At 43.9% G+C, this 25,987-nt stretch overlaps 1 protein-coding gene across 2 annotated transcripts in view; it reads left to right on the top strand.

The window, feature by feature from the left end:
* The first annotated feature begins 307 nt into the window (after positions 1 to 307).
* LOC122560291 (delayed-rectifier potassium channel regulatory subunit KCNS2) overlaps positions 308 to 25,987 on the top strand; it is a 31,672-nt gene continuing 5,992 nt past the window's right edge. Inside the window, exons 1-3 of one of the 2 annotated variants that reach the window (XM_043710842.2) lie at positions 308 to 369; positions 3,233 to 3,857; positions 21,283 to 22,267. In XM_043710842.2, the coding sequence (XP_043566777.1) occupies positions 21,302 to 22,267 (966 nt within the window). In that variant the 5' untranslated portion in view covers positions 308 to 369; positions 3,233 to 3,857; positions 21,283 to 21,301. Of the gene's footprint in view, positions 370 to 1,654; positions 1,851 to 3,232; positions 3,858 to 21,282; positions 22,268 to 25,987 lie in introns of those variants that run through there. The other variant, XM_043710844.2, reaches the window with a different exon arrangement.

A 25,987-nucleotide genomic window follows, 5' to 3' on the forward strand; every position in this document is an offset into this window, starting at 1 on the left:
GCATGACTGATCATTAGTTCCTGCCACATTCCTGTTTTATTTTAGTAAAGTGCTTGGCATACTGACATTGAATTGAGCCTATCAGCTGGGGAATGATGGTCTGAGTTGATGTTCCAGCATAGAGACGGAGAGAATTGAGGGCGGTGTAGCTGCAGCCTTGGATACACAAAAGGGGGGGGTTCCCTGCCGGGGATTCCCCGCCGCCACGTGACCAGCGCCACATTCCATGTGACGTCAGGAGAGACTCCCCAAGCTCCAAAGAACAGAACAAAAAGAGAGCGCGAGAGAACAAAGATAAAGGGAATGGGGAGAAGGAGAGAAGGAAAACGCCCTCAGCTTCACACACCTTCGCAGGCGGATTAACACAGGGTGATGGATGACAAACATCTTATTCTCTTCTTTCATTAGCAGAAGTGATTTTGTTGATGATCCCTTTAAGTGGATTTTTCCTGTAGCTCACTCCTGCAGTAAATGCACCATCTGTCTCTGTGTGTGGGGGTCTCCCTCTGTCACTCACCCTCTAGCTAGCTATCTTGCGCTGTCTGCATGTACCTGTGCCCCTCTCTTTCTGCCTTTCTGTCTCTCCGTTTCTTTTTGCCCGCTCGGTTCCCGTCTCTCTTTCCCCCCCCCCCCCATCTCTTTCTCTCCCTATTTCTGTCTCTTTGTCGCTGTGTCTTTCCACTTCTCTCAATTATCTCTGTTTTTATTGCTCTATTGCTCTGTCTCTATTTCTCTCTTTATTTCCGTCTCTATTTCTATCCCCGCATTTGTCCCTGTCTCTATGCATCTCTGTACCCTCTCTATCTCTATGTACCCTCTGCCTCTCTATTTCTGTCTGTCTTTATTTCTGTCTTTTTATTTCCCTCCGTCTCTATATACCTCTGCCTCTCTCTCTCAAATTCTCTGTGTATTTCTCTCTGTGTCTATGTCCCTGCCTCTCCCTCTCTGCCTCTCTCTCTCAAATTCTCTGTGTCTCTGTCTCTATGTATGGCTCTGTGTGTATTTCTCTCTGTGTCTATGCCCCTGCCTCTCTCTCTCTGCCTCTAATTTTCTGTGCTTCTGTCCCTATTTCCGTCTCTGTGATGTCTCTCTGCCCGTCTCTTTTTCTGTGTCTCCATTTCTATCTGTTTCTATCCCAATCTGTGTGTACCTGCATCTGTCTGTCTCTATGCACCTCTGTCCCTGTCTGTCTCTCTCTATCTCTGTTAATTGGCTGATACATAAGAAAACATAATTTAAACTAAAACCAGAGATATGAATCGAATCAGATTGAGCGAGACTTCCTTTTCCACCGTCATTGAACAGACGAGGATGGAGGAGGCAGCGATGTGGCTGTAGATGATGTCTGGGAATCCAGGCAGATTTTAGGAGTTCCACTTTCTGGGGGGGGGGGGGGGGGGTTGAGAGTACTGACTTGTCCCACACAAGGTCGCCTTCCTCAAGCCCCTGTCCCCCTCAGTGACCCGAACTGAGAGCCCAGTGAATTAACCGTGCTATCGATATTGTCACAATCCCACAGTCACGATTCCTCCTGACCTTTTCTGCAGCGCTATTTGAGAAGCTGCACGCCACTCTGGGAGATTCCCTCTCGTCTTCCACCAGTCCAGTTCGATTAATCCTCATTCCGTTTGCATCTGAGGCAGATACTTCAACCCCCTTCCCTCCCCATTAGTTACCGACCCCCCTCCCTGTCTGGCTACTGCTCCCTGGGGAAGATTCCAGCTTCTAGGAATTGCCTGGCGTTGGCTGTTTAATAAACTTTCCCAACACGCCATTTCATGGGACAACTCCAACCGTCCCCTATCCTATCCAACCCGGATCCACTGGTAGCCCGAATTTCTCGGGATAAGGTGAGGATTTCAATTTCATTCTCTCGGTTTTCACCCCCCGGCCTCTCTCTGACCCCGACATGGCCATCTGTGTGTGTGTGAGAGAGAGAGAGAGAGAGAGAAATGAATTCACTTTGATTCTTCGTAGACCGTGAGCCACCTTTACAAGTTGCTGGGATCTCGCTCAGAGACAGGTTCGTTCCGCCTAAATTACGACGGATGAATTTGTCTAAATGCGGCGCAGACAGAGTCGGAGGAGAGTCTCTGATGTTCCCTCACCAACCTGTTCAGCGATGTTGTTACATGATATATGTTCATCTCTGTTAGTGCACATCTCTACAACAGGCGGGACTTGAAGTCAGACCTTCCGACTCAGAGGTAGGGACACTACCACTGCGCCACAGGAGGCCTTTTCTCAGACTGTCCAGAGGAAGCCTGTCGCTACCTCACCTCTCCAAAGGAGTAGTTGCTGTTATTCCCTTTCCAAGGGCAGGCGACCCGCCACCTCTGCCTGTGCACCAGGCAAAAAGCTCCTGTCACTGGAAAGACTGCCCTGGGTTTAAAATCATTGGGTTTAGAGCTCAGTCAGAAATCCACTGCATTCACATCTCTCGGTTCTGCACTTCACTCCAAATCAGTTTGACCCAATCGGCAGCTGATTGAATAATCTATAGATGTATTCAATATAGACATAATACTGAAACAAGTATTATATAATAACATGCTGCCACCTGTAAACATGAATTTAAATATATGTATGGATTCAGTGTATATAGTTTTGAATATATATGGATTTGAGTATGTGTGGATGTATTATAGAAAGGGATTCAAATATATTTGAAATCTACATATATAGATTTTAATGATATATAGACTTAATATGAATAGATTTGAATATGCATAGGTTCATATATGGATTCAATATATCATATTTGCATTTAAATCGTTTTAAATATGTATAGATTTAAATATATGTACATCACTTAATATATGGATTTGAATATAAATCGTTTTGAATAAGTATGGATAAAATAGATTAAAATTTGAACTATACTTAAAATATTTAACTATACATAAAATAGGTAGATTTGAACATACATTATTTCATTTCGTTTGGCTTCAAGTAGGTTTAAATATATATTGTTTTAAATATATAATGTTTTGAATATATATGAACTCATGCGTGGATTTGAAAAAAAATCGTTCTAGATGTATTTGAATATATTTGGTTTTATAATGTATATATTTGAAGATAAATATCCATGGACCATTCTTTATCTATTTTGGGTATGATATTTGAGGCGCAATCTACAAGTTATTGTATACTCGTGTATAAAGGTGAGGAGTAAAGATTACAGCTGAATCGCAGGTTTCTAAATTTTGATCCGGGCTTTTTGTTTTAGATATCTCTGGTTATGTGGTCCCTGTTGTCGCGATGACTTATGGGAAATTCCCACATGTCCAACTCCTGGGAGTGAAGATTCCTAGTGCCCCATTCACAAGTGAGATCCTGAATTCAGGACGGGCGGCGGCTGTACTATCGGAGAGACAGTGGGAGCTGTGAGCTGGACTTGAGACTCGGGAATCACACACACACACACATCCCAACCCAGACCAGCCCAGAGGCTGGGAATCAGCACTGGGACTAACCTCGGCCAGGAAATCCCTCAAACCAGGATTAAACATAACAGAAAGGAAAACTCTCAACCTGCTGTCAGAGGGAAATCAGCAGAACGAACAGAGACGAGGAGTTCCAGCGCGCGGATCAACACTTGCTGTTTGCACCGACCGAAGAGAAACTTCCCGCAGTCGGGATTGTTATAATGCAGCCAGGGGCGTACGGGACGGGCGTAGGATAAAGGAAATAAAAACCGGGATTAAACATTCCTGAGGGACACAGGAAATATTGCACAGCACCAGAAAGTCCAAGAGAGATAAAGACATTTTCATTATTTGCAATGTTGGACAGAATATTCGGTTAATTCAGAGAGAGAGAGAGGGAGAGACTGATAACCAGCAACTGTTACGGTAAAAAAAACATCTAAACTTCCTCCTTGCATTTGAGGTGACCATCTTACCCATTTTGACTTTGTTCATTTTTTTATATATATTGCGCTTGTGATTGTTAGTCACAAGGGGGAATTTATGATCATTGTATTGTTAAAAAAAACTTTCTTTTCTTGGAAGCAGTTTAATCTTAACTTTGCTTCCACTGCCTTTACCTTTCGTTTCCAAAACACACATCTTATTTCCCCTGTTGCAAACGGCGAGTGCGAGACTTTATTAGTGTTTTCCTCGATTTTTCTAACAACCGCCACCCCCCAAAACGGAACAGGATCAGAGGAGGATCTTAAAGAGCAGACGGGAATGTGGGAAAGGGCGAGAGGACAATATATATAGAGAGAGAGAGAGGTAAAGATGTAATGCCAAGTTTGAGGAAAAACGGAGTGAAGGCTGTAGCTATTTCGGTCTTTGCACCGGGTAGGAGGGAGAGTAAGGGCTGTTGGGTGGGGTGGGGGGGGGGGGGAGTGGTGAGGGGGGGAGTTGATATTCACCGACGTGCCCCCCAACCCCAACTCTGCTCCTTATCCCTGGCCCTGCCCGAGTCTAGGTGAGGAGTCAATGGGATTTACATGAACCGAGGGTGACATGAGAGCGTTTCACTTAAACTGGGGTCAGAAGTGGCGGTTTCCATTGACAGATCTCCCATCATTTCTCTGAGAATGACACTGTGCTGTTCCCAAGACTAGGTCAAAACAAGGACTGCAGATGCCGGATCTCTCCATCCTGCAGGCTCTCTGCCTCTATTCCTGATGAAAGGTTTTTGCCCGAAACGTCGATTTTCCTGCTCCTCGGATTATGCCTGACCTGCTGTGCTTTTCCAGCACCACTCTAATCTATTCCCTAGACTCGGGCAGTGCCAGGGATAAGGGGCAGCGTTGAGGGGTGGGGGGCAGTTCGGTGTGAATATCAATCCACCCCCCCCCTTACAGCCCTTACTCTCCCTCCTACCCGGTGCAAAGAGCAAAGAAGCTAAAGCCTTCACTCCGTTAAATTTGGAAAGTTGACGATTTGGAGATGGTGGGTTGGGGGGAGTGAATAATAGTTGGAAAAGAAAACACATTGGAAGCTTCCAAAGTGACAGATTAGAGATGCAAACTGGGGAGAGATTGCCGATTAGTTTTGAACTGAACTAATGCAGGAGATCTCAGTTCCCAGTTTCCAGCGGTTGCAACAAAGTCAGCCAGGTGGATAGCATCGAGTATGAGTTCCCAGATTGGTGCTGTTAATCTGATCCAATCAGGGAGCCCTGGCTGACAGATATAAACAGGAGTGTCAGGGGTCCTGATCACTCTGTGAGCTGGCTCTGAGGGAGCTGGGTCAGTGTCAAGGGCTCTCCGTGTGTAAACAAAGGGGGATTTGGTGACAGGATACTGGCCTCTGGGGAGTTGTTTCACTAACCGTGTGGGATCTCAGTCCCTGTCATTATGGGATCAGCTGCGGGAAGGATTGCTTTCAGGCTGTGAAGATCACCCATCTCTGCACTTTCAGGTTTGGCGTTTTCCAGCTACATTCAGTCTCAGGGTCTGACTGATTAATCTGATGAGAGGGGGTTCCCTTTTCACTCCTCACCATCTCTCCCCTCCTTTCTCTTTCTTCCACTTCATTTCTCTTTCAACTTTTCTCTCATTCCCCCACTTTTCTGCCCTTTCCTTTCTCCCACCCTCCTTCACCACCCTTCACCCCCATTCTCTCTCTATTCTCACTCCACTCTCTCTCCCCTCCTTTCTGTCCCCTCCTGTCCTCCCTTCCCCTCCCTTTTCCTCCTCTCTTCAACCTCCGTCTTGCCCTCTCTTCCTTTCATATCTTCCTTCTCCCTTTGTTTCCCCTCTTTCTCCTTCATTCCCCCATTCATCCTTTTTTCATTCCCTCACTTCTCTTACCCTGCCTTCTTTACCTCCCTCTCCCCTCTTTCCACCCCCTTCCATCTCCTCTCCTCCTTCTCTGATCCTTCTCTCGCACCCCCCCACCCCCCCTTCAAACAATCACTAAGCCTTCTGAGTTGGACCCTTCTGAATTGCGGAGCTGGGGGAAGGAATAACAGTGGTGAAGCATTGGGGCTGGCTGTAAACAAAGCAAGGGGAATGGGAGGAAGCAGCTAAAATGGATTGAAGCTTCTTATTTTCCTGGCCACTACCATCTGAATATTGAGAATGGCCTTCATTATTTATCTTGCAAAAAAAACTGTGCCAAAAGGGTGAGCTAAAATTTACAAAACTGAAATCAATGAATAAATCATCCAACCAACTAATCATATCAGCTGTGGTGCAAAATCAGCTCAGTCATGCTATTGTCCCAGAGGTTTCTCCCCATCAATCCCCTAAACAATATAATTAGCCACCACTAATTAACAGCAATACTTCTATGCTCAGGGATTATGACAAGCAGCCATTACTTGTTTAAGCTTTTAAAGTGATATATGAATAAGTACTTGGTCCCTCTGATGGTTGTCAATAAAGAGTGAACCGCAGTGATTCTCCATGCTTCAGATTGTTTGTGAATCCAGACTCTGTGGGTAAAGTAAAGCATTAGCCAGAATTACCGTAGCTAATCAGGTCTTGCTGGATTTATGTCTGAGCGTTAGGTGAGAACAGAACAAATCCTATTGATGTCTCTACCACAGTCTGGTCATTTGTTGATATGTTTCACTTATTTGATTCCCAAACAACAAAACTATGGAATGCTTTCCTGACTCCAATGCCCTCTCCTGCTTTTTATTTAAAGGATTGAGTTGTTAATCTGAATGTACTGTGGAAGATAGCAGATTCAATAGTTAACATTCAAAATGAATTCAGGTAACAGCAATGAGGGGAAAGCAGGAGTGTGAATTGCACTTCCAAAGCAGTTCACAGACATGATTGGCTGAATGGCCTTCTGTTGCGTATGATTCATTTGATTGACATCAGTACAATATAAGCCTTCATTAATGCATGACACAATGGAGGAGAGAAAGCGAGGAGTGATTATGAGAACAGACTGGCAGCTAACATAAAAGGGAATTCCAAAATCGATTATGATGTAAACAGTAAAGCAGTTGTAAAAGGACGACAAGGCTGATTAGTGATCATAAAGGAAACCTTTACTTGGGGGGGGGGGGGTGCATAGCTGAGGTACCACATGAATACTTTGCCACTTTGCCAAATTTCTGCTCTGATCACAGTGAAAGAGGAGGAAATTCAGACACTCGAAGGATTGCAACTGATAAGAAAGCAGTATCGGATAGGGTCCACTTGAAGTGGACAAGGAACCAGAACCAGTGAGATCCATCTAGGAATACTTAGAGAAGTAAGAGTGAAAATTGTGAGGAAACTACCAAAATGTTTCAGTCTTCCATAGATTCAGGGTGGTGACAGAGACTAGAGATGTTCCAACATTATACCTTTGTTAAAAATAGATTCTGAAGTAAAACCCAGCAATTACAGACCAGTCAGTACACCACCACTGATAAAGTCAGGACAAAAGTAATATACTCATGGAATAACATGGGTTATTAAAGAAAGCCATCGTGGATTTCCTCAGGCAAAATCATATTGATCTATCTTGCTGGAGTTTCTTGAAAAGATTACAAAAGAAGGTTGATAAAGGCAGCATTGTTGATGTGTACATGAACTTTCAGAAGGCATTTGACACAGTACCACACACCAAACTGGATAGTAAGCTTAGAGGATATGGAATAAAATAATTTGAATATGAAATTGACTGAGTGATAGAAAACAGGGTGTAGTGGTAAATGGATGGCCTTCGGGCTGGAGGAAGGCTTTTAGTGGAATTCTAGAAGAGTCAGTGTTGCTTTTGCTAATATATATTCATGATCGAGACCTAGGTGCACAGGACACAATTTCAACATTTAAGAAGAAGACAAAACTTGGAAACATTGTCATCTCTGAGGAGAGTAGTGTAGGACTTCAGAAGGATGTTACAAGATGGTGGAGTTGTTGAATAAGTGGTAGATGAAGTTCAATGTGAGGATATATGAGATAATTTGTTTTGGTTGTAAGAAATGGAGAGGCAATATGAAATAAAGACGACAACTCTAAAAGCTGTGGAGGGAGAGAGGGATCTGGTGCATTTGTGCGTGAGGGATCAAGTACAATTTGGGAAACTGTGAGGTGATGCACTTTGTTAAGAAGAATAGAGGCATAGACTATTTTCTAAATAGGGAAAGGCTTCAAAAATCTGAAGTACAAAGGGACTTGAGAATTCTATTTCAGGATTCTCTTAAGGTTAACATACAGGTTCAGTTGGCAGTTAAGAAGGTAAATATAATGTTAGCATTCATTTCAAGAGGACTAGAATACAAGAGTAGAGATGTGGTTGTGGTTATAAGCTTGCTCGATGAGCTGGTAGGTTTGTTCTCAGACATTTCATCACCATGCTAGGTGGCATCATCAGTGAGCCTCCAGTGAAATGCTGATGTTCTATCCTGCTTTCTACTAATGTGTCTTGGTCTGTTAAGATGGGTGATATCATTTCCACTTCTTTTTCTCAAAGGTTGGTAAATGGGGTCAAAATTTATTGATGGAATTCCGGTTTGAATTCCAGGCCCTCTAGGAATTTCCATGCATGTCTGTGTTTTGCCTGTCCCAGGATGGATGTGTTGTCCCAGTCGAAGTGGTGTCCTTCTTCGTCTGTATGTAAGTTCATGATAGCTGGTTACGTCTTTTGTGAAGTTCTGCTAAGGCTGTGTCAGGCTGTGGTCAGACTGCAATTGGAATGTTGTGAGTCGTTTTGAGCTCAATATGTAAGGAATGATATGCTGGTGGTGAAGGGGATCCAGATGAGGTTTACAAGACTGATCCTGGAGATAAAGGGTTTGTCATATGATGAGTGGGTGAAGACTCTGGGTCTGTACTCAATGGAGTTTAGAAGGATGAGGTGGCACCTGATTGAAACTTACAAGATACTGACAGGCCTGGATAGAGTGGACGTGGTGAAGATGTTTCCACAACAAGAGTCATTAGGACCCCAGGGCACAGCCTCAGAATAAAGATACAATCTTTTAGAACTGAGATGAGGAATAATTTCTTCAGTCAGAGGGTGGTGAATTTGTGAAACTCATTATTACAGAAGGATCCCCAAAGTATTACCTGGGTTTCTGGATGAATAGTCTAGTGATAATGCATCTGGGCCATTGCCTCCCTTTGCAATGGAGTTGTGGTAGAGATGAGTTATGAGACAAGAGTGGAGAAGGTTATCTGGTCTGCATGGACAAGTTGGACTGAAGAGTCTGGTTCCATGCTGTGCAGCTCCATGATTCTAAGTTAGGATTGTACCCCTGGAGAAGAGAAGGTTGAAGGGAGATCTGATGGAGGTACTCCAAACCAAGGGGTGCCTCGACAGAGTAGATCTGGAAACATTATTCCCATTCATGAAAAATTGTAGTATGAGAGGGCATCAATGTAAAGTAATTGATAAAAGATTTAGCAAAAGTAACTCGAGGAATAATGTTTTTGTGTGGCAAGCAGCTAGAGTTTGGGAAGTACTGCCAAAGAGTATAATGGAGGCAGGTTTAATCAAGACTTTAATAAAAGAGTTTGACAGTTATTTTAAAAAGAAGAAAGTGCAGGGTTATAGGGAGAAAACAGAAAAATGGCACTATCATAGAATCCCTTGGAATCCCTACAGGCCATTCAACCCTTGGAAGAGCATCCCACCAGACTATCCCTGACCCCATCCCTGTAACCTTGCATTTCCCATGGCTAATCTGCTAAAATAAGTGCTTATTTGGACACCCAGTGCAGACATGATGGGCCAAATGGCCTCCTTCTGTTTGTAACACTTCTGTGATTTATAACAAATCACAAATGAAATAAAACAATGATATTGGCATTCAATAAGTTTTGATGCAACCTAATTGATCTACCCAATTGTTACGGACTAACAAGGAAGAAATTGCTTCCAATGATAGGATGGTAAGTAAACAAAGAATATAGATTTAAGATAATTGGCAAGAGGAGAGATGGGGAGAAGTTATTAACACTGTGAGTTGTTGTGATTTGGAATGCACTGCCTAAACGATAGTAAAAGCAGATTCAACATTAGATTTCAAAAGGAAATTAGATGAATTCTTGGATAGAATTAATATTTGTGATATTAATTATTGGCTCCTTCATAGAAAAAGTGCAGCTGTGATCAGTCAAATTGACCTCCAACTGAGTTGCATAATTTTTCATATGTCCCTTCAACTTGGTGATGTCTTAATACTGTCGGCCTTGTCAGGTATCTCAATAAGATTAAGAGGTTATGATGAATGTTAGTTCCTGTGTTTCGTTTGATCTGAAACATACAATAGTGTGAGCTGTTGCAATATTGTGAACGAGTCAAGGTCATATGTTGCATTGTTGGCAATTGAATAATTGCTAATAGAACCACACGGAACAGAAGGAAGTCATTCAGCCCATCGTGCCTGTGCCATCTCTTTGAAAGAACCATCCGAGAGTACTATGTTTCTGCTGTTTCCTCCTGCCCTGCAAATGTTGTGCCCAGATAGAATCATAGAGTCATACAGCATGGAAACAGACCCTTTGGTCCAACCAGTCCACACCAAGCACATCCTGAAACAAAACCTGACACAGGTCATTCTGCTATAATGCATGTTTCGTTAACATGAATTCGCTATAACACAATTGACGAATTTGGGATACTGTTTCTACAGCACCAAATTTTTAAACATGCATTGGCTATAATGCGATTCTGGCCCCATTAGTTTAAATGGTGCTGCTATTATGCGATTTTCTTATAACACGGGATTGCACGAGAATGGAACTACTGCATTACAGCAGAACTGACTGTACCTGTTTTGCATTAAAGTTAATAGGATAGTGAAGATGTTTGCTATGCTTTTCTTTAGTGGTCAGAGTATTGAGTACAGGATTTGGGAGGTCACGTTGTGGCTTTACAGGACATTGGTTAGGCCACTTTTAGAATATTGTGTGCAGTTCTGGTCTCCCTCCTATAAGAAAGATGTTGTGAAACTTGAAAGAGTTCAGAAAAGGTTTACAAGGATGTTGCCAGGATTGGAGGATCTGAGCTACAGGGAGAGGCTGAATAAGCTGGGGCTGTTTTCCCTGGAGCATCGGATGCTGAGGGGTGACCTCATAGAGGTTTATAAAATCATGAGGGACACGGATAGAGTAAATAGAGTCATAGAGATGTACAGCATGGAAACAGACCCTTCAGTCTAACTTGTCCATGCCAACCAGATATTAGAATTAGAATTCCTACAGTGTGGAAGGCCCTTCAGCCCTTCAAGTCCACACCGACCCTCCGAAGAGCACTCCACCCAAACCCACTCCTCTACATTTGCCCCTGACTAATGCACCTAAACTACACATCCCTAAACACTAGGGGCAATTTAGCATGGCCAATTCACCTAACCTGCACATCTTTGAACTGTGGGAGGAAACCGGAGCACCCGGAGGAAACCCACGGACACACGGGGAGAATATGCAAACTTCACACAGACAGTTGCCCGAGGATGGAATCGAACCGGGGTCCCTGGTGTTGTGAGGCAGCAGTGCTAACCACTGAGCAACCATGCCACCCCTAACCTAACCTAATCCAGCATTTGGCCACATTCCTCTAAACCCTTCCTATTCATATATCCATCCAGATGCCTTTTAAATGCTGTAATTATACCAGCCTCTTACCATTAAGAGTATAACTCCTGCTCTGATTTGCTTTTCCAAAATGCATCATCTCGCATTTATCTAAATTAAACTCCATCAGTCACTCCTCAGCCCATTGGCCCATCTGATCAAGATCCCATGTATTCTGAGGTAACTTTCTTCGCTGTCCACTACATCTCCAATTTTGGTGTCATCTGCAAATTTACTAACTATACCTCTTATGATGAAAAGTAGTGGACCCAGCACCAATTCTTGTGGGACACCACTGGTCACAGGCCTCCAGTCTGAAAAGCCACTGAGATGTTTGTATCATCGATAATCACAGGGGAGATGCCAGAAGACTGAAGATAGGCTAAGGTGGTACCACTATTTAAGAAAGGTCGTAAAGAAAAGCCAGGGAACTATAGACCAGTGAACCTGACATCGGTGGTGGGCAAGTTGTTGGAGGGAATCCTGAGGGACAGGATGTACATGTATTTGGAAAGGCAAGGACTGATTAGGGATAGTCAACATGGCTTTGTGCGTGGGAAATCATGTCTCACAAACTTGACTGAGTTTTTTGAAGAAGTAACAAAGAGGATTAATGAGAGGAGAGCAGTAGATGTGATCTATATAGACTTCAGTAAGGCATTCGACAAGGTTCCCCATGAGAGATTGGTTAGACCTCATGGAATACAGGGGGAACTAACAATTTGGATACAGAACTGGCTCGAAGGTAGAAGACAGAGGGTGGTGGTAGACAAAGTCTTTTTCTTGGGTTGGGGGAGTCCAGAACTAGAGGGCATAAGTTTAGGGTGAGAGAGGAAAGATTTAAAAGGGACCTATGGGGCAATTTTGTTCACACAGAGGGTACATGAAATGAGCTGCCAGAGGAAGTGGTGAAGGCCAGTACAATTACAATATTTAAAAGGCATCTGGATGGGTATTTGAATAGGAAGGGTTTAGAGGGATATGGGCAAAATGGTGGTAAATGGGACTAGATTAAGTTGGGATATCTGGTGGCATGGACGACTTGGACCGAAGGGTCTATTCCTGTGCTGTCCATCTCTATGACTCTATGATTCTATTGAATCTGCAGCTTCCAGCCTTTCAAGCAGCATGTTTCAGATCATAACCACTTCTTCAGAAAAAAACTGTTTCTCCATGTTGCCTGTGCTTCTTTCTCCGATCAGCTTAAGTCTGCATCCTCATGTGGCTGAGATTTCTGACAGCGGAAATACTCTCTCCTTGTTTGCTCTTATCAAAACCCTTCATGATTTTGATTCTCTCAATCCTCTTAGTTGTTCTGTTCTAAGGATTTCTTGACTGTAATCAGAACTGAGGGGGTAAGGGCAACAAAACAAAGTATCTTCGCTCCTCCAGCGAGGCCCAAATATTCAACAGGGAATCATTTTCAGAGCAGTTACAGTTGCTGCAATAAAATACATTAAATAGCCTTCATATTCTGTAATTATCTTTTGTTCTTGTGCACAGAATAACGGCGATGATAACAGAGCTCAGAGGTTTATAACTATTAGGGAAGATTTCCCTGGAAAAGTGATGACTAATTGATAGACCCAGAGAGTCATAGAGATATACAGCACAGAAACAGACCCTTCAGTCCAAATCATCCATTCTGACCAAATTTATAAATTTATAAATTTATCTAGTCCCATTTGTCAACATTTGGCCCATATCCCTCTGAACCCTTCCTATTCATACACCCACCAGATGCCTTTTAAATGTTGTAATTGTACCAGCCTCCACCACATCCTCTGGCAGCTCATTCCATACATACACTGCCCTTTGCGTGAAAAAGTCACCCCCAGATCCTTTCAAACTCTTTCCCCTCTCACCTTAAAGCTATGCCCTCTAGTTTTGGACTCCCCCACCCCAGGGTAAAGACCTTGGTTTTCACCCCACCCCTCAGCCTCCAATGCTCCAGGGAAAATAGCCCAACCTATTAACTGTGAAAGGCTTTGATGGATTTGAAATCTCATAACATTCTACCTATGGGTCAAATGTTGAAAAGTGGGACTGGTGGGGTTTTTAGCTGGTGCAGACTCAATGGACCAAAGGGTCTCTTCTGTATGATTTGCTTCTGTGATTCATGAGTGAATGTAGAGAAACAGTTTCCACTTTTGGGACTGAAAACAAAAAGTTATAAATGTAGGATAGTCACTAATTTATCCAAGAAGGAATCCTGGAGAAATGTTTTTGCCCAGATAGTGATGAAAATGCCATCACTAAATGGCTGAGGTGAAAATTCTCCAGGAAAGCTCTATATGTATATGAGGGAGAAGGGAACAGAAGGATATGATGATAGAGTGAGAGGAAAAGGGATGAGAAGAGGCTCCAGTGGAACATAAGTACAGACAAGAAACAGCTGGGCCGAATGGCCTGTTTTGTCATGTCAATTTCTTTGTAGTTCTATGTAATTCAAAGTTACCTCCATGTACTGGGTTGGGGGTGAAGAATGGGGGAGTATGGTGGAAAGGATGCATATGCCAGTTCTCTGCTCACTGATGAACCTATTTTGGCATTGCAGCTTTTAACACTGGTCTAAACCTCTTTGATGTGCAGAACACCTTCAGGTCTGAATGCCTTTTGACATATATTCGACTTGAAGTGGTTTCCCGGATCTGCTGTTTTGTATTTCCCAAGCAAAATGACAAGAAACATGAACTGACATCTCTCTGACCATCCTTTCATATCTACTACAAAGATGATGTCTACAATAATAAAAAAAAGTCTTGTATTTATTTGCATTGGGATAACTCTCCTTAGTCCGGAGAAGGCTCAATTGATGGAGGGGTTCAAAATTATGAATGCTTTTCAAAAAGACTAAATAAGGAGAGAGTGTTTCCAGAGCAGCAGGATCAGTAACTGATGGATACAGAGTTAAGGTGATTGGCAACAGAAGCAGAGGAAACAAGAGTGAAATGTGTTTTTTAATTCATTCGTTCATGGAATGAGGACATCACTAATTGCCCATTCCTAATTGCCCAGAGGGCAGTTGAGAGTCAACCACATTGCTAAGGTTCAGGAGTCACATGTAGGCCAGACCAGGTAAGGATGGCAAATTTCCTTCCAAGGGCATTAGGTAATTAGACCAGCAATGGTTTAATGGTCATCAGTAGAATCTTACTTCCAGATTTTCATTGAATTTAAATGCCACCATCTGTCATGGCAGGATTCAAATCCAGGTCCCAGAACATTAGTGCGGTCTCTGGATTCCTGATGAAGGGCTCCTGTCCAAAACGTCGATTCTCCTGCTCCTCGGATGCTGCATGACCTGCTGTGCTTTTCCAGCACCACACTGTCTCATCTCTGGATTAATAGGCCAGTCCTAATACCAATAGGCTATCACCTCAGTTGCTGTGATCCTGTATGCACTGACTGAGAGTGTGGTCAAAGTACATTCACCAGTAACTGGGCACATTCTTCATGGAGTAACTTTTCATCTTATCGAGCAAGGATGGGGACTAATTGGACATTTCTTCTAAGGAGCATCCCTCTAGACCTCCCCCTGACTGAGAACGAACGATCAGTTCTCAGCAAAGGACTCACCTTCATCCCCCCCAGCCCACGCATCAATGAATTTAATACATGCCGTGACGTCGAACACTTCTTCTGCCGCCTCTGCCTCCGAGCTTACTTTTACAATCAGGACTCCTGCCCACCTTCCGAGGACCCCTTCGCCCACCTCCAATACACTGCATCCATCTGGACACTCCGCGCTGGCCTATTATCAGCCCTCGACCTCTTCATTTCCAACTGCCGCCGGGACATTAACCGCCTCAACCTGTCTACCCTCCTCCCCCACTCCAACCTCTCACCCTCACAATGCGCAGCCCTCCAATCCCTCTGCTCCAATCCCGACCTCACCATCAAGCCAGCAGATAAAGGGGGCGCAGTGGTAGTCTGGCGCACTGACCTCTACACCGCTGAAGCCAGACGCCAACTCGAGGACACCTCTTCCTACCGCCCCCTCAACCATGACCCCACCCCCCCATCACCAAATCATCATCTCCCGGACCATACAGAACCACATCACCTCAGGAGATCTCCCACCCACAGCTTCCAACCTCATAGTCCGGGAACACCACACTGCCCGGTTCTACCTCCTTCCCAAGATCCACAAGCCTGACCACCCTGGCCGACCCATTGTCTCAGCATGCTCCTGCCCCACTGAACTCATCTCTACCTACCTCGACACTGTCCTATCCCCCCTAGTCCAGGAACTCCCCACATAGACAGGTTGAGGCAGTTAATGTTCGAGACACCACCCACGTCCTCTACCTCCTCCAAGACTTCTGTTTCCCTGGTCCCCAACGTCTCATCGATTTTATCTTTCCACTCTTCAGGCACGCTGCCTGTATTCTTGATGAAAGACGTTTGCCCGAAAGATCGATTTTACTGTTCCTCGGATGCTGCCTGAACTGCTGTGCTTTTCCAGCACCACTCTAATCTAAACTCTGGTTTCCCGCATCTGCAGTCATTGTTTTTACCTATTCCTTTTAAGGAGCCAGTCTAAGATAACAGGCTGAATGTCCATCTTTTAATCTGCCCCACTCTTAAGAAAAAGCATATTCCGCAATCTCAGGCACGCTTTACAACCAATGATGTAGATTGGAATCATTTGTGGTTTAATAGCCTTTGTAATGTGGGAAGTAGAGCAGCCAATCTAGAGACGGGAAGATCCCTCAATAGGAGGTGAGAGGATGACCATACTTATCAGTGACAGGAAGGTAAATGTTGGCCAGGGCACCAGGGAGGAACATACCTATCCCTTTCTACAAATTTGAGGGATCATTTGCACCTACCTGATACAGCCTCAGCTTTCCATTTTATCCAAAAGGCAACAGCTGTATCAGTGCCACACTCTCACTCTTCATCCAAGTAAAGCATACAATCTCTACAGTGTGGAAGCAAGCCATTTGGCCCATCAAGTGCACAACAAGATTCCATAGAGTATCCCACCCCAACCCACCCTATCCCTGTAACCCTGCATTTCCCAGGGCTAATCCAGCTAGCCTACACATTCCTGGACACTAGAGGCTTTTCAGCACGGCCAATCCATCTAACCTGCACCCTTTTTTGGACTGTCGGGTGAAACCGGAGCACCCAGACAAAACCCATGCAGACAACAGGGGTCTGAGGCTAGAATTGAACCCACGTCCCGAGCACCGTGACGTAGCAGTGCTAATCACTGAGCCAATGTGTGGAGTAGACTCGATTTCACACTCAAGTCCATGAGATGGGACTTGAATCCACAACTTCCCCACCCTGCAGCAAGAGGTCTAACATGAAGGCCACGACCTATAGTTTAGATGATTGAGGCAATCAGGCTGGACTTATCGATTTGAGGTCAATCTCACACAGGAACCAACTCAGTTCTTTGTGACACATCTCCCCCTGGCAAATTGGACCATCAAAGTCCAGTTTGTAATCTTCTTCCCTTTACCAACTCCCCCAAACTTTTGACTGCAGCACATAAGTATTTAAAAAAGACATCCTCTCCCAAATTTGGGTTTTAATGGATGGAGTAGATTGATTGAAACAAGCAGATCAGCTCTGATTTTATCAAATGGCTGAAGAGGCTTGAGGGGCTGAGAAGCCTACTCCTGCCCCATGTTCTTATTTTTGTGACCACTTGACTGATTTATGCCCCTTTTGCTAGAAAATGGGGTTAGAGTAGTTAGGTGGTTGTTTTGGACTGATGTGAATGTGATGGGCCGAAGGGTCTTTTTATATGCTGTAGACCTCTGAAAGTCTATGACTTTTGCCATTCAATGCTGTGAAAGGCCACAAGAAAGTTCTAAAATTCAAATCCCCTTTTCCAATAATGCAATGAGTGAGAAATATTTTCTTTTAAGAGAATGTCTTATGCATTCTTGTAGCCCCTATTTCTTCTAAATTGAAATCCCTGGTCCAGGTGGGGTTCTGAAGAGAAACCTGCCTTACATATGCTAAAATGTTGGCTCTGAAAATGTTGGGACAGGAGCAGGTCATGTGGGAGTCTCTCTCCACAATTCCAGACCTTAGACTCCTTCATAAAACACAACAGTAGCACCAAACTGTGGTGGGATGTCAGGATATTTAAATTGTCTGTTTGTTTTGCATTTGAAGTGCATTTAAAATAAAGGGCAGAGGTAAATAATTCATTATAAAAGGAGGGGTGTTTTGAATCAGGATAACTTATTGCAATATATTTTTCATCCAAATCAGTGTTATCTGAATTAAAACAATACATTGGTGTTCAGTACAAACCTACTGCATCCCTTGTGCAACATGTACCCTACCTCCCTTATGATCTGGCCATCACAGTGATAAACCAGCTTAGTTCACTGGATAGCACCATTATCATTGAATGAGTGCTGAGGGAGTGATGCACAGAATCCCAATACTGCTGGTGAGATAGAAACTAAGACACACAGCATTTCTGTGTGGAGAGAGTTTATTGACTTCCTCAGTCTCAGTTCACCAGCCCAGCATCACTGCATGTTCTCAAAGACAATTGATATGCACCAACTACTTCTGTTGATTAATGTCTGTCTCTCTCCCAACATCACTTACACCAGTTATCTGATTGTTACAACATCGCTGTGTGTGGAATCTTGCTGCCTACAAATTGGCTGCCACGTTTCCTACCTTACAATGAGGACTATGCTTTACATTATACTTTTATTTGCTGTAAAGTATTTTGGAATGCGCTGAGCTCATGGAAGGTGCTATGTAAATGGAAGTCTTACTTTCCTTACAAAATGTGGGTAGATTGTCGGTCCTCTGTTTACTCAGAGTGCAAAAACATCTTTAATCCCGAAAAACACAACAACCTTGCTCAGCAGTAAGGCTGCAGCTCATTGTTATTGCATTCCAAGGTTTCTCCTTGATCTTCTGTGTAACTCCTGACTTAGGTGTTGTTGTCAGGACACCTTGTTAGGGAAATCAGACTTCAAAGGGTCTCTCAGTTGTTCCTTCCCAACAGCTAAGAAACTGTTTCCAACCTGTGCAACATCTTTCATCCCCAGCTGACAAAAGTCAAGAATTCATCGGAAAGCAGACGTAATAAGGGTTCCTACAAGTTATCAAGCCTTTACTTTCTGAAGATCAGCATTAATATATTATCTCCGACTTATATGAACACACAAATTAGGTGCAATCATAGATCACTCAGCTCCTCGTACCTACACCACTGTCCAATAAGATCACAAGTGATCTGAATACTCCACATTCTCTACATCATTGTTACCCCTAGGTCCTGATAACCTCTCCCTTACTTATCAAATCAATGTTTCGGGCAAAAGCCCTTCATCAGAAATGGAGGCAGGGAGCCTCCAGGGTGGAGAGATAAATGGGGGGGGTGGGGGGGTGACAGTGGGGCTGGGGAGAAGGTAGCAAAGAGTACAATAAGTGGATGGGGTGGGGATAAAGGTGATAGGTCAGAGAGGAGGATGGGGGAGGGTAGCAAAGAGAACAATGGGTGGATGGGGTGGAAATGAAGGTGATAGGTCAGAGAGGAGGGTGGACCGGATAGGTGGGAAGGGAGATTGGCAGGTAGGACAGGTCATGAGGGTGGTGCGGAGCTGGAAGGTTGGAACTGGGGTATGGTGGGGGGAGAGGAAATGAGGAAACTGGTGAACCCATCCACTTATTGTACTCTTTGCTCCCTTCTCCCTAGCCCCACTGCATCCTCATTTATCTCTCCATTGGAGGCTCCCTGCTTCCATTACTGATGAAGGGCTTTTGCCTGAAACGTCGGTTCTCCTGCTCCTCGGATGCTGCCTGACCTGCTGTGCTTTTCCAGCGCCACTCTAATCTAGACTCTGATTTCCAGCATCTGCAATCCTCGCTTTTGCCTAGTTCAAGAAGGCAGCTCACCACCATGTATTATAGACTTGAAGGAAGGAAATGAATATACTGTAGCCAAGTTCACAGTCAACATAAAAAAAAGGTAGAAAGGCAAAAGGCATACACACAGTTTACAGAGATAATTGTGTCCTCTACAACCACCTGATGAAGGAGCATTGCTCTGAAAGCTAGTGCTTCCAATTAACCTGTTGGACTATAACCTGGTGTTGTGTGATTTTTAATTTTGTCCACCCCAGTCCAACACCAGCATCTCCAAATCAAGTTTACAGAGAGATATTGATAGGTTAAGTAAGTGGTAAAAAAGTTGGCAAATGGTGTATAGGGTAGAAAATGTGAAGTGGTCCATTTTGAATGGGAGAACAAAAGGACAGAATATGATATAAATGAAGAAAAACTGCAGATAGCTGAAACATAAAGGGACTTAGGGGGACTTGTGCATGAAATACGGAAAGCTAGCACACAGGGGCAGCAGGTAATCAGGAAGGGCTAATGAAATGTCAGCCTTTATTTCAAGAGGCTTGGGGTATGAGAGTAGGTAAGTCTTACTGTAATTGTACAAGGTGCTGGGGAGACCACAGCTGGAGTACTGTGAGCAGGTTTGGTCCCTTATTTTAAGAAAAGATATTTCACTGGAGGCAGTTCGGAAAAGGTTAGTATGATCTTTGGTGTGGAGAGATTGTGTTATGAGCAAAGTTTAAACAGGCTGGGACTCTGCTCACTAGTGTTGAGAAGAATGAGAGGTGATCTCATTGAAACGTATCGGGTTGTTAAGGGAGTCGACAGGGTAAATGCTGAGGGGATGTTTACTCTCACGGGAGAGTCTGGGACCAGAGGGCATTGTCAGGGCACCAATGTAAGACTGAGATGAGGAGGAATTTCTTCTTTCAGAGGATTGTGAGTCTTTGGAACTTCTTGCCACAGAGAGCTGTGGGGGCAGATCCTTGTGTATATTTAAGGCTGAGACAGAGAGATTCTGGATCAGGAAGGGAATGAAGGGTTATTGGAAAGGCCAGGAAAGTAAACATGAGGAATTTTGGATCAGCCATAATCCTATTGAGTGGTAGAGCAGGCTCAAGGGGCGAACAGCCTACTCCTGTTCACATTTTTTATGGTCTTACCCCTTCTCAAGGGGTAAGGGGTGAATGAAAGGTAATCTCACAGGCTGCTCTCTCGTCAGAGTGAGTGTACCTGGGGGTCACTGCACCTCAGGCAAGGGGTGAGGTTGACAAGGCAGAGTGATTTGACAGTGATTTCACCCAGTAAGGAAATTGGGCACACTTTGTTGATGTTACCCAACCTCACAAACCAGCCGTCCAGCCTACTGAGCTAATGATGCCCAAAAGAAGGCTTCATGAATTAATTCTAACCCCATCTTCTGAGGAAAGATTTTTATCCTGCCCCTCAAAGCTAATCTGAAAATAAATGTCTCTTCACCTTTCTCATTCACCCCTTGTTCAATCATCTCTCCGTTGTCTCATGTTTAAGTGAGGTGCCATCAACCAGCAGAGCACTGATTGGGAAGCTGCAAAAGAGAAGTTAATCATTTCTGCACTGTATATCAAACAATAATGTTTTATCTTAGCAATGATTAAGCATGTTGGTATTATTAGGACTTTAAAATCTCAGGCATTGCAGACCCTCTTCAAGAATTACTCTCTAGTGTAGATATAGTTAAGGTGTTCCCACTTGCCAAAGGAGCAGCACTCCAAAAGCTTGTGATTTCAAATAAACCTGTTGGACTATAACCTGGTATTCAGTAACTTGTGACTTTGACCAGCAGGAATCCACAGGGCCAAATGGCCTCATTCTATGCTGTTAATTCTATGCCATTTCATGGCCTTTTCCAATCATGCTATTGTTTTATAATAATACAGTACTTTTTAAATTCCCTCATTCCCATTGCAATACAGATCTGCTCGAGAGGTTACCATGGTTAACGAGACATTCCGCTCCTGGGATCCGAAATTTGAAGATCAGGCGATTAATGTGAATGTGGGAGGCCTGAAGAGAAAGCTCCAATCCAGCACCCTGTCCCGGTTCCCCAACACCAGACTCGGACAGCTATTGACCTGTGACTCGGAAGAGTCCATCCTCCAGATATGTGACGATTACGACGTGTCAAAGAAGGAGTTCTACTTCGACAGACACCCTGGGCTTTTCCCGTACGTGTTAAACTTTTACCAGACCGGGAAGCTGCACATGATGGATGAGCTCTGCGTTTTTTCCTTTTCGCAGGAGATTGAGTACTGGGGCATCAATGAGTTCTTCCTGGATTCCTGCTGTAGGTACCGTTATCACGAGCGCAAAACCGAGAGCAGGCGGAAAAACTGGGATGACGAGAGTGACGTGAGCAGCATCGACACCTCTCCAGATGAGATCTCGGACTTCAACCGGGACTTGCTGATATTCCGGGGCTTAAAGTACGGGAATTGCAGGAAGCAGCTGTGGCTAACCCTGGAGAATCCAGGCTACTCCATCCCAAGTCGGCTTTTCAGCTTCCTCTCCATCAGTGTGGTTCTGGGCTCCATTGCCACCATGTGCATCCACAGCATGCCCGAGTACCAGATTCTAGACCAGTACGACAACGAGATTGACGATCCCAGGTTACAGATCGTGGAGCAGTTCTGCATAGCCTGGTTCACCATGGAGGTCTGTTCCCGCCTGCTCCTGAGCCCCAACTTTAAGAGGTTTTGCTTTCACCCGCTCAACATGATCGACATAATCTCCATCTTACCGTTTTACTTCACCCTGCTGGTTCATCTGATCTTCGGACGAACAACAGATCTGGAAAACCTGGGGAAGGTGGTCCAAGTCCTGAGGTTGATGAGGATCTTTAGGGTGCTCAAGTTAGCACGCCATTCAACAGGACTGCGGTCATTGGGAGCAACTTTAAAGGTTAGACTGGAAATCTCCTAATCGTTTATAAAACAATGTACTGCAGGTGCTGGAAATCTTAAGTAGAAGCAGCTGGAGCAATTCAGCAGGTCTGGTAGCATCTGTAGAGAGAGAAACAGAGTTCATGTTTCCAGATCCAAGGACTGGAAAGCTTTGTTTTGTAGAGAAAGTGGCCATTCAGCCCTCCGAAGAGCATCCCACCCATAACCCTTTATTTAGCATGGCCAATCCATTGAACCTGCACATCTTTGAACAGTGGGAGGAAACTGGAGCACAGCCACTCAAGCACAGGGATGAACATACAAACTTCACACAGACAACCACACAAGGTTGGAATTGAACCCAGGCACTTGGCACTCGGAGGCAGCAGGGAGCCATGTGTTTTGCTCACCATAGATGTTTCCAGACCTTCTGTGTTTCTCTAGCAATTTATTTTCCTGTTTTTTAATCGTTTGACATTTTAAAATAAATTGCAACTGCTGACAGTGAAGTCAGTTTTCCTTTTTGAATTCTCTTCTGTGATTAAGTGCATTCAGGGCAGGTGATGGTGTACTGATAATGTTACTAAACTAGTAATTCCCCTAGTGGCATGCTCTGGGGACTGGGTTTGAAACCCACCATGGATAGATGGTGAAGTTTGAATTTCAGAAAGATTTGGAATAAAATGCTAATTTAATATTGTTGATCATTGTAAGAACCCACCTGGTTCACTCTTATCCCTTAGGGAAGGAAATCCTTACTCATGACTTCAAGCCTACAGCAACGTGGGTGACCTACCTTTCTTTTCCTTCGTACACAAGATGGGGGCAAGGCCAGCATTTATTGCCCAGACCCAATTGCCCAGAGGGCATTTAAGAGGCAACTGCATTATTGTGGGTCTGGAATCATATGTAGGCCAGATCAGGTAAGGAAAGGATCTGGATGGGTATATGAATAGGAAGGGTTCAGAGGAATATGGGCCAAATGCTGCAAATGGGACTAGATTAGTTTAGGATATTTGGTCAGCATGGATGAGTTGGGCTGAAGGATCTGCTTCCATGCTGTACATGACTGTCTATGACTCTATGACATACTGTCCTCCAGGCAATTAGGGATGGGCCATTAATGCTTGCCCTAACCAGTGACACCCACATCCCATGAATGAATTAAAAACTTATAAAATGATATAAAAATTATATTTCTGTCTTATTATCTCTGCCTGTTTGTATAAAGGAGCAATTGAAGTCTGGCTTATTGAACCATGTAGCACCAGAAAGAAACCAAATAACATAAGCCAGTGTTCCCTAAACCTTTCTCCTCTGTGATCCCATTTCGAGGTTTGAAAATTATTGCAATCTCTGAGTGAAAATGGGGGACTGTAGGGCTGGAGGGGGTGTTCCTGTAAGAGAGCGGGTTCAGGTAGAGACAGAGCTGAGCTGTCATAAGTCCATTGCTGCTCCAGGACTCACCACCAAAATATCAGCTTTCAACTACTTTGGGAAACTCTGATGTAAACCTGGATACGCTGAATGATAGAAACATCGCATTCGAGGTGGTACAATGTCTCAGTGGTTAGCACTACTATCTCACAGTGCGTTCGATTCCAGCCTTGGCTGACTGTCTGTGTGGAGTTTGCACATTCTCCCCATGTCTGTGTGGGTTTCCTTCCACAGTCCAAAGATGTGTAGGTTTAGGTGGGTTGGCCATGCTAAATTACCCATAGTGTCCCGGGATGTGAGGTCTAGGTGGATTAGTCATGGGAAATGCAGGGTTATAGGATAGGAAGGTGAGGAGAGTGGCAAACTCTTCAGAAAGTCAGTGTGGACTTGATGGGCCAAGTGGTCTGTTTCCACATTATAGGGATTCTATGATTAGAAATCACAAAGTTATTAATTTGTGTATTTTCCATCTGAAGGTATTTGCATTAGTATCATCAATCCAATTTAACATTATTACTCTGGCTAAAGGCATTCTAGCAAAATAGCACCAATTATATTGATGTTAAAAGACTCCTCACTAGAGGATAATGAGAAAGAATTTCAGAAATCTAATTGAGGAGTTGATGCATTCGATCCTGATTAATATACTCAGGAGTCCATTACTGGCTGGAATCTAATCAAACAGATAAAGGGTTTTGGAGAGAAAATGCTGGACAACAGTCACTATAGATAATATTAAAGTTTTACATTTAGATGCATCTCCATCTTTTCTGAAACTCCAAGTGTGTATCTCTTCAATCAGATTCCTGCCCCACATGCTGTAACACTACACTTTTATCAAGGTCATTGATGTCTGTGACAAAGCTAAAGTTGAACTCTTCCTGTCATAGAAACACAAAAAATAGGAACAGGGATTCAGCTATTTGAGCCTGCTCTGCCATTCAATATGATCATGACTGGGAGAGTCACAGAGCACGGAAATAGACCCTTCGGTCCAACCACTCCATGCTGACTAGAATCCCAAACTAAACTAGCCCCACTTGCCTGGGCTTGGTCCATATCCCTCCAAACATTTCTATTCATGTACTTATCCAAATGTCTTTTAAACATTGTAACAGTACCTGCATCCACCACTTCCTTGAGAACTTCGTTCTACTCATGAACCCTTCTCTGTATAAAAAAATTGCTCCTCATGTCTTTTTAAAATCTTTATCGTCTCACCTTAAAAATATGCCTTGTAGTCCTGAAATCCCCCACCCTGGGGAAAAGACACCAGCCATTCACGTTATCTCGACCCCCAAGATCTTATTAACCTGGGTAAGGTCATCTCTCAATCTCCTATGCTCCAGTGTAAAAACATCCTAGCCTATCCAGTCTGTGGACTTTGCTTCATCAAGTGTGGTGTAGGCAGTGTCATTGCTAATGCAGAGGTAGATAGATTCTTCACTAATAAGGGTGTCAAAGGTAGCAGTCAGGAAAGTAATGTTGAGACCACAATAAGATTAGCCATGATCTTACAAAATGGTGGAGCAGGCCTGAGGGGCCGAATGGCCTCCTGCTGTTCCTAATTTGTATGTGAAGAGATGTACATGCAAATCCGCAGGTTCCTCTCAGGAGCACATACATCATTTGGTGTGGATCGTTATACAATGAGACACCACTGCCCTTGTACAATCACACAGGACAATCTGCTCGTGCAAGTAAAATCATTTACTGTCATTTATAAAGGGCATATTGCTCAGCTGCAATGCACAGTATACTGCTTCACTCAGGTTACAATCACTTTCAAATCCCAGACTGGAATATCAGCCTGTATTTATGACTGGTCTGATGTGAACTTTGCCCCTTACACTCCTCTGCAAGTTAGGACTTGTATAAAAACATCAACATTTGTGTAACACCTTCAAAACAGCAAAACATTTCATGATGCTTCACAGGAATGTGCTCAAAGTATGACATGAATCCAAATTGGGAAGGATTGACCAAAGGGTTAGGTTCTGAAGAGGGGCAGAGAAGCGGATATCCAAAAATCTTAAAGGGGACTCCCTGAGATTAAGGGCTTGGTACTGAAGGCATAGCTATAACTAGTGAAGTAATTAAACTCCGGGGTTACCAGAATTCGAGGAACAGAGAGATCTTGTAGGGTTCTATAAGGTGACAAAGGTAGGGATAGAGGAAGTGATGGAGGCATTTGGACACAAGAGTGAGAACTTAATGATTGAGGCACCTCATATTTCACATCCTCCAAATCACCTTACCCCAGCCACATCCAAGGGTAGGATTTATAGCTTGTTGTGATTAT

Source organism: Chiloscyllium plagiosum, unplaced genomic scaffold (genome assembly GCF_037043375.1).
Source record: "Chiloscyllium plagiosum isolate Xiang-an unplaced genomic scaffold, Cpla_swu_hap1 HiC_scaffold_15, whole genome shotgun sequence".
Classification (NCBI taxonomy): Eukaryota; Metazoa; Chordata; class Chondrichthyes; order Orectolobiformes; family Hemiscylliidae; genus Chiloscyllium; species Chiloscyllium plagiosum.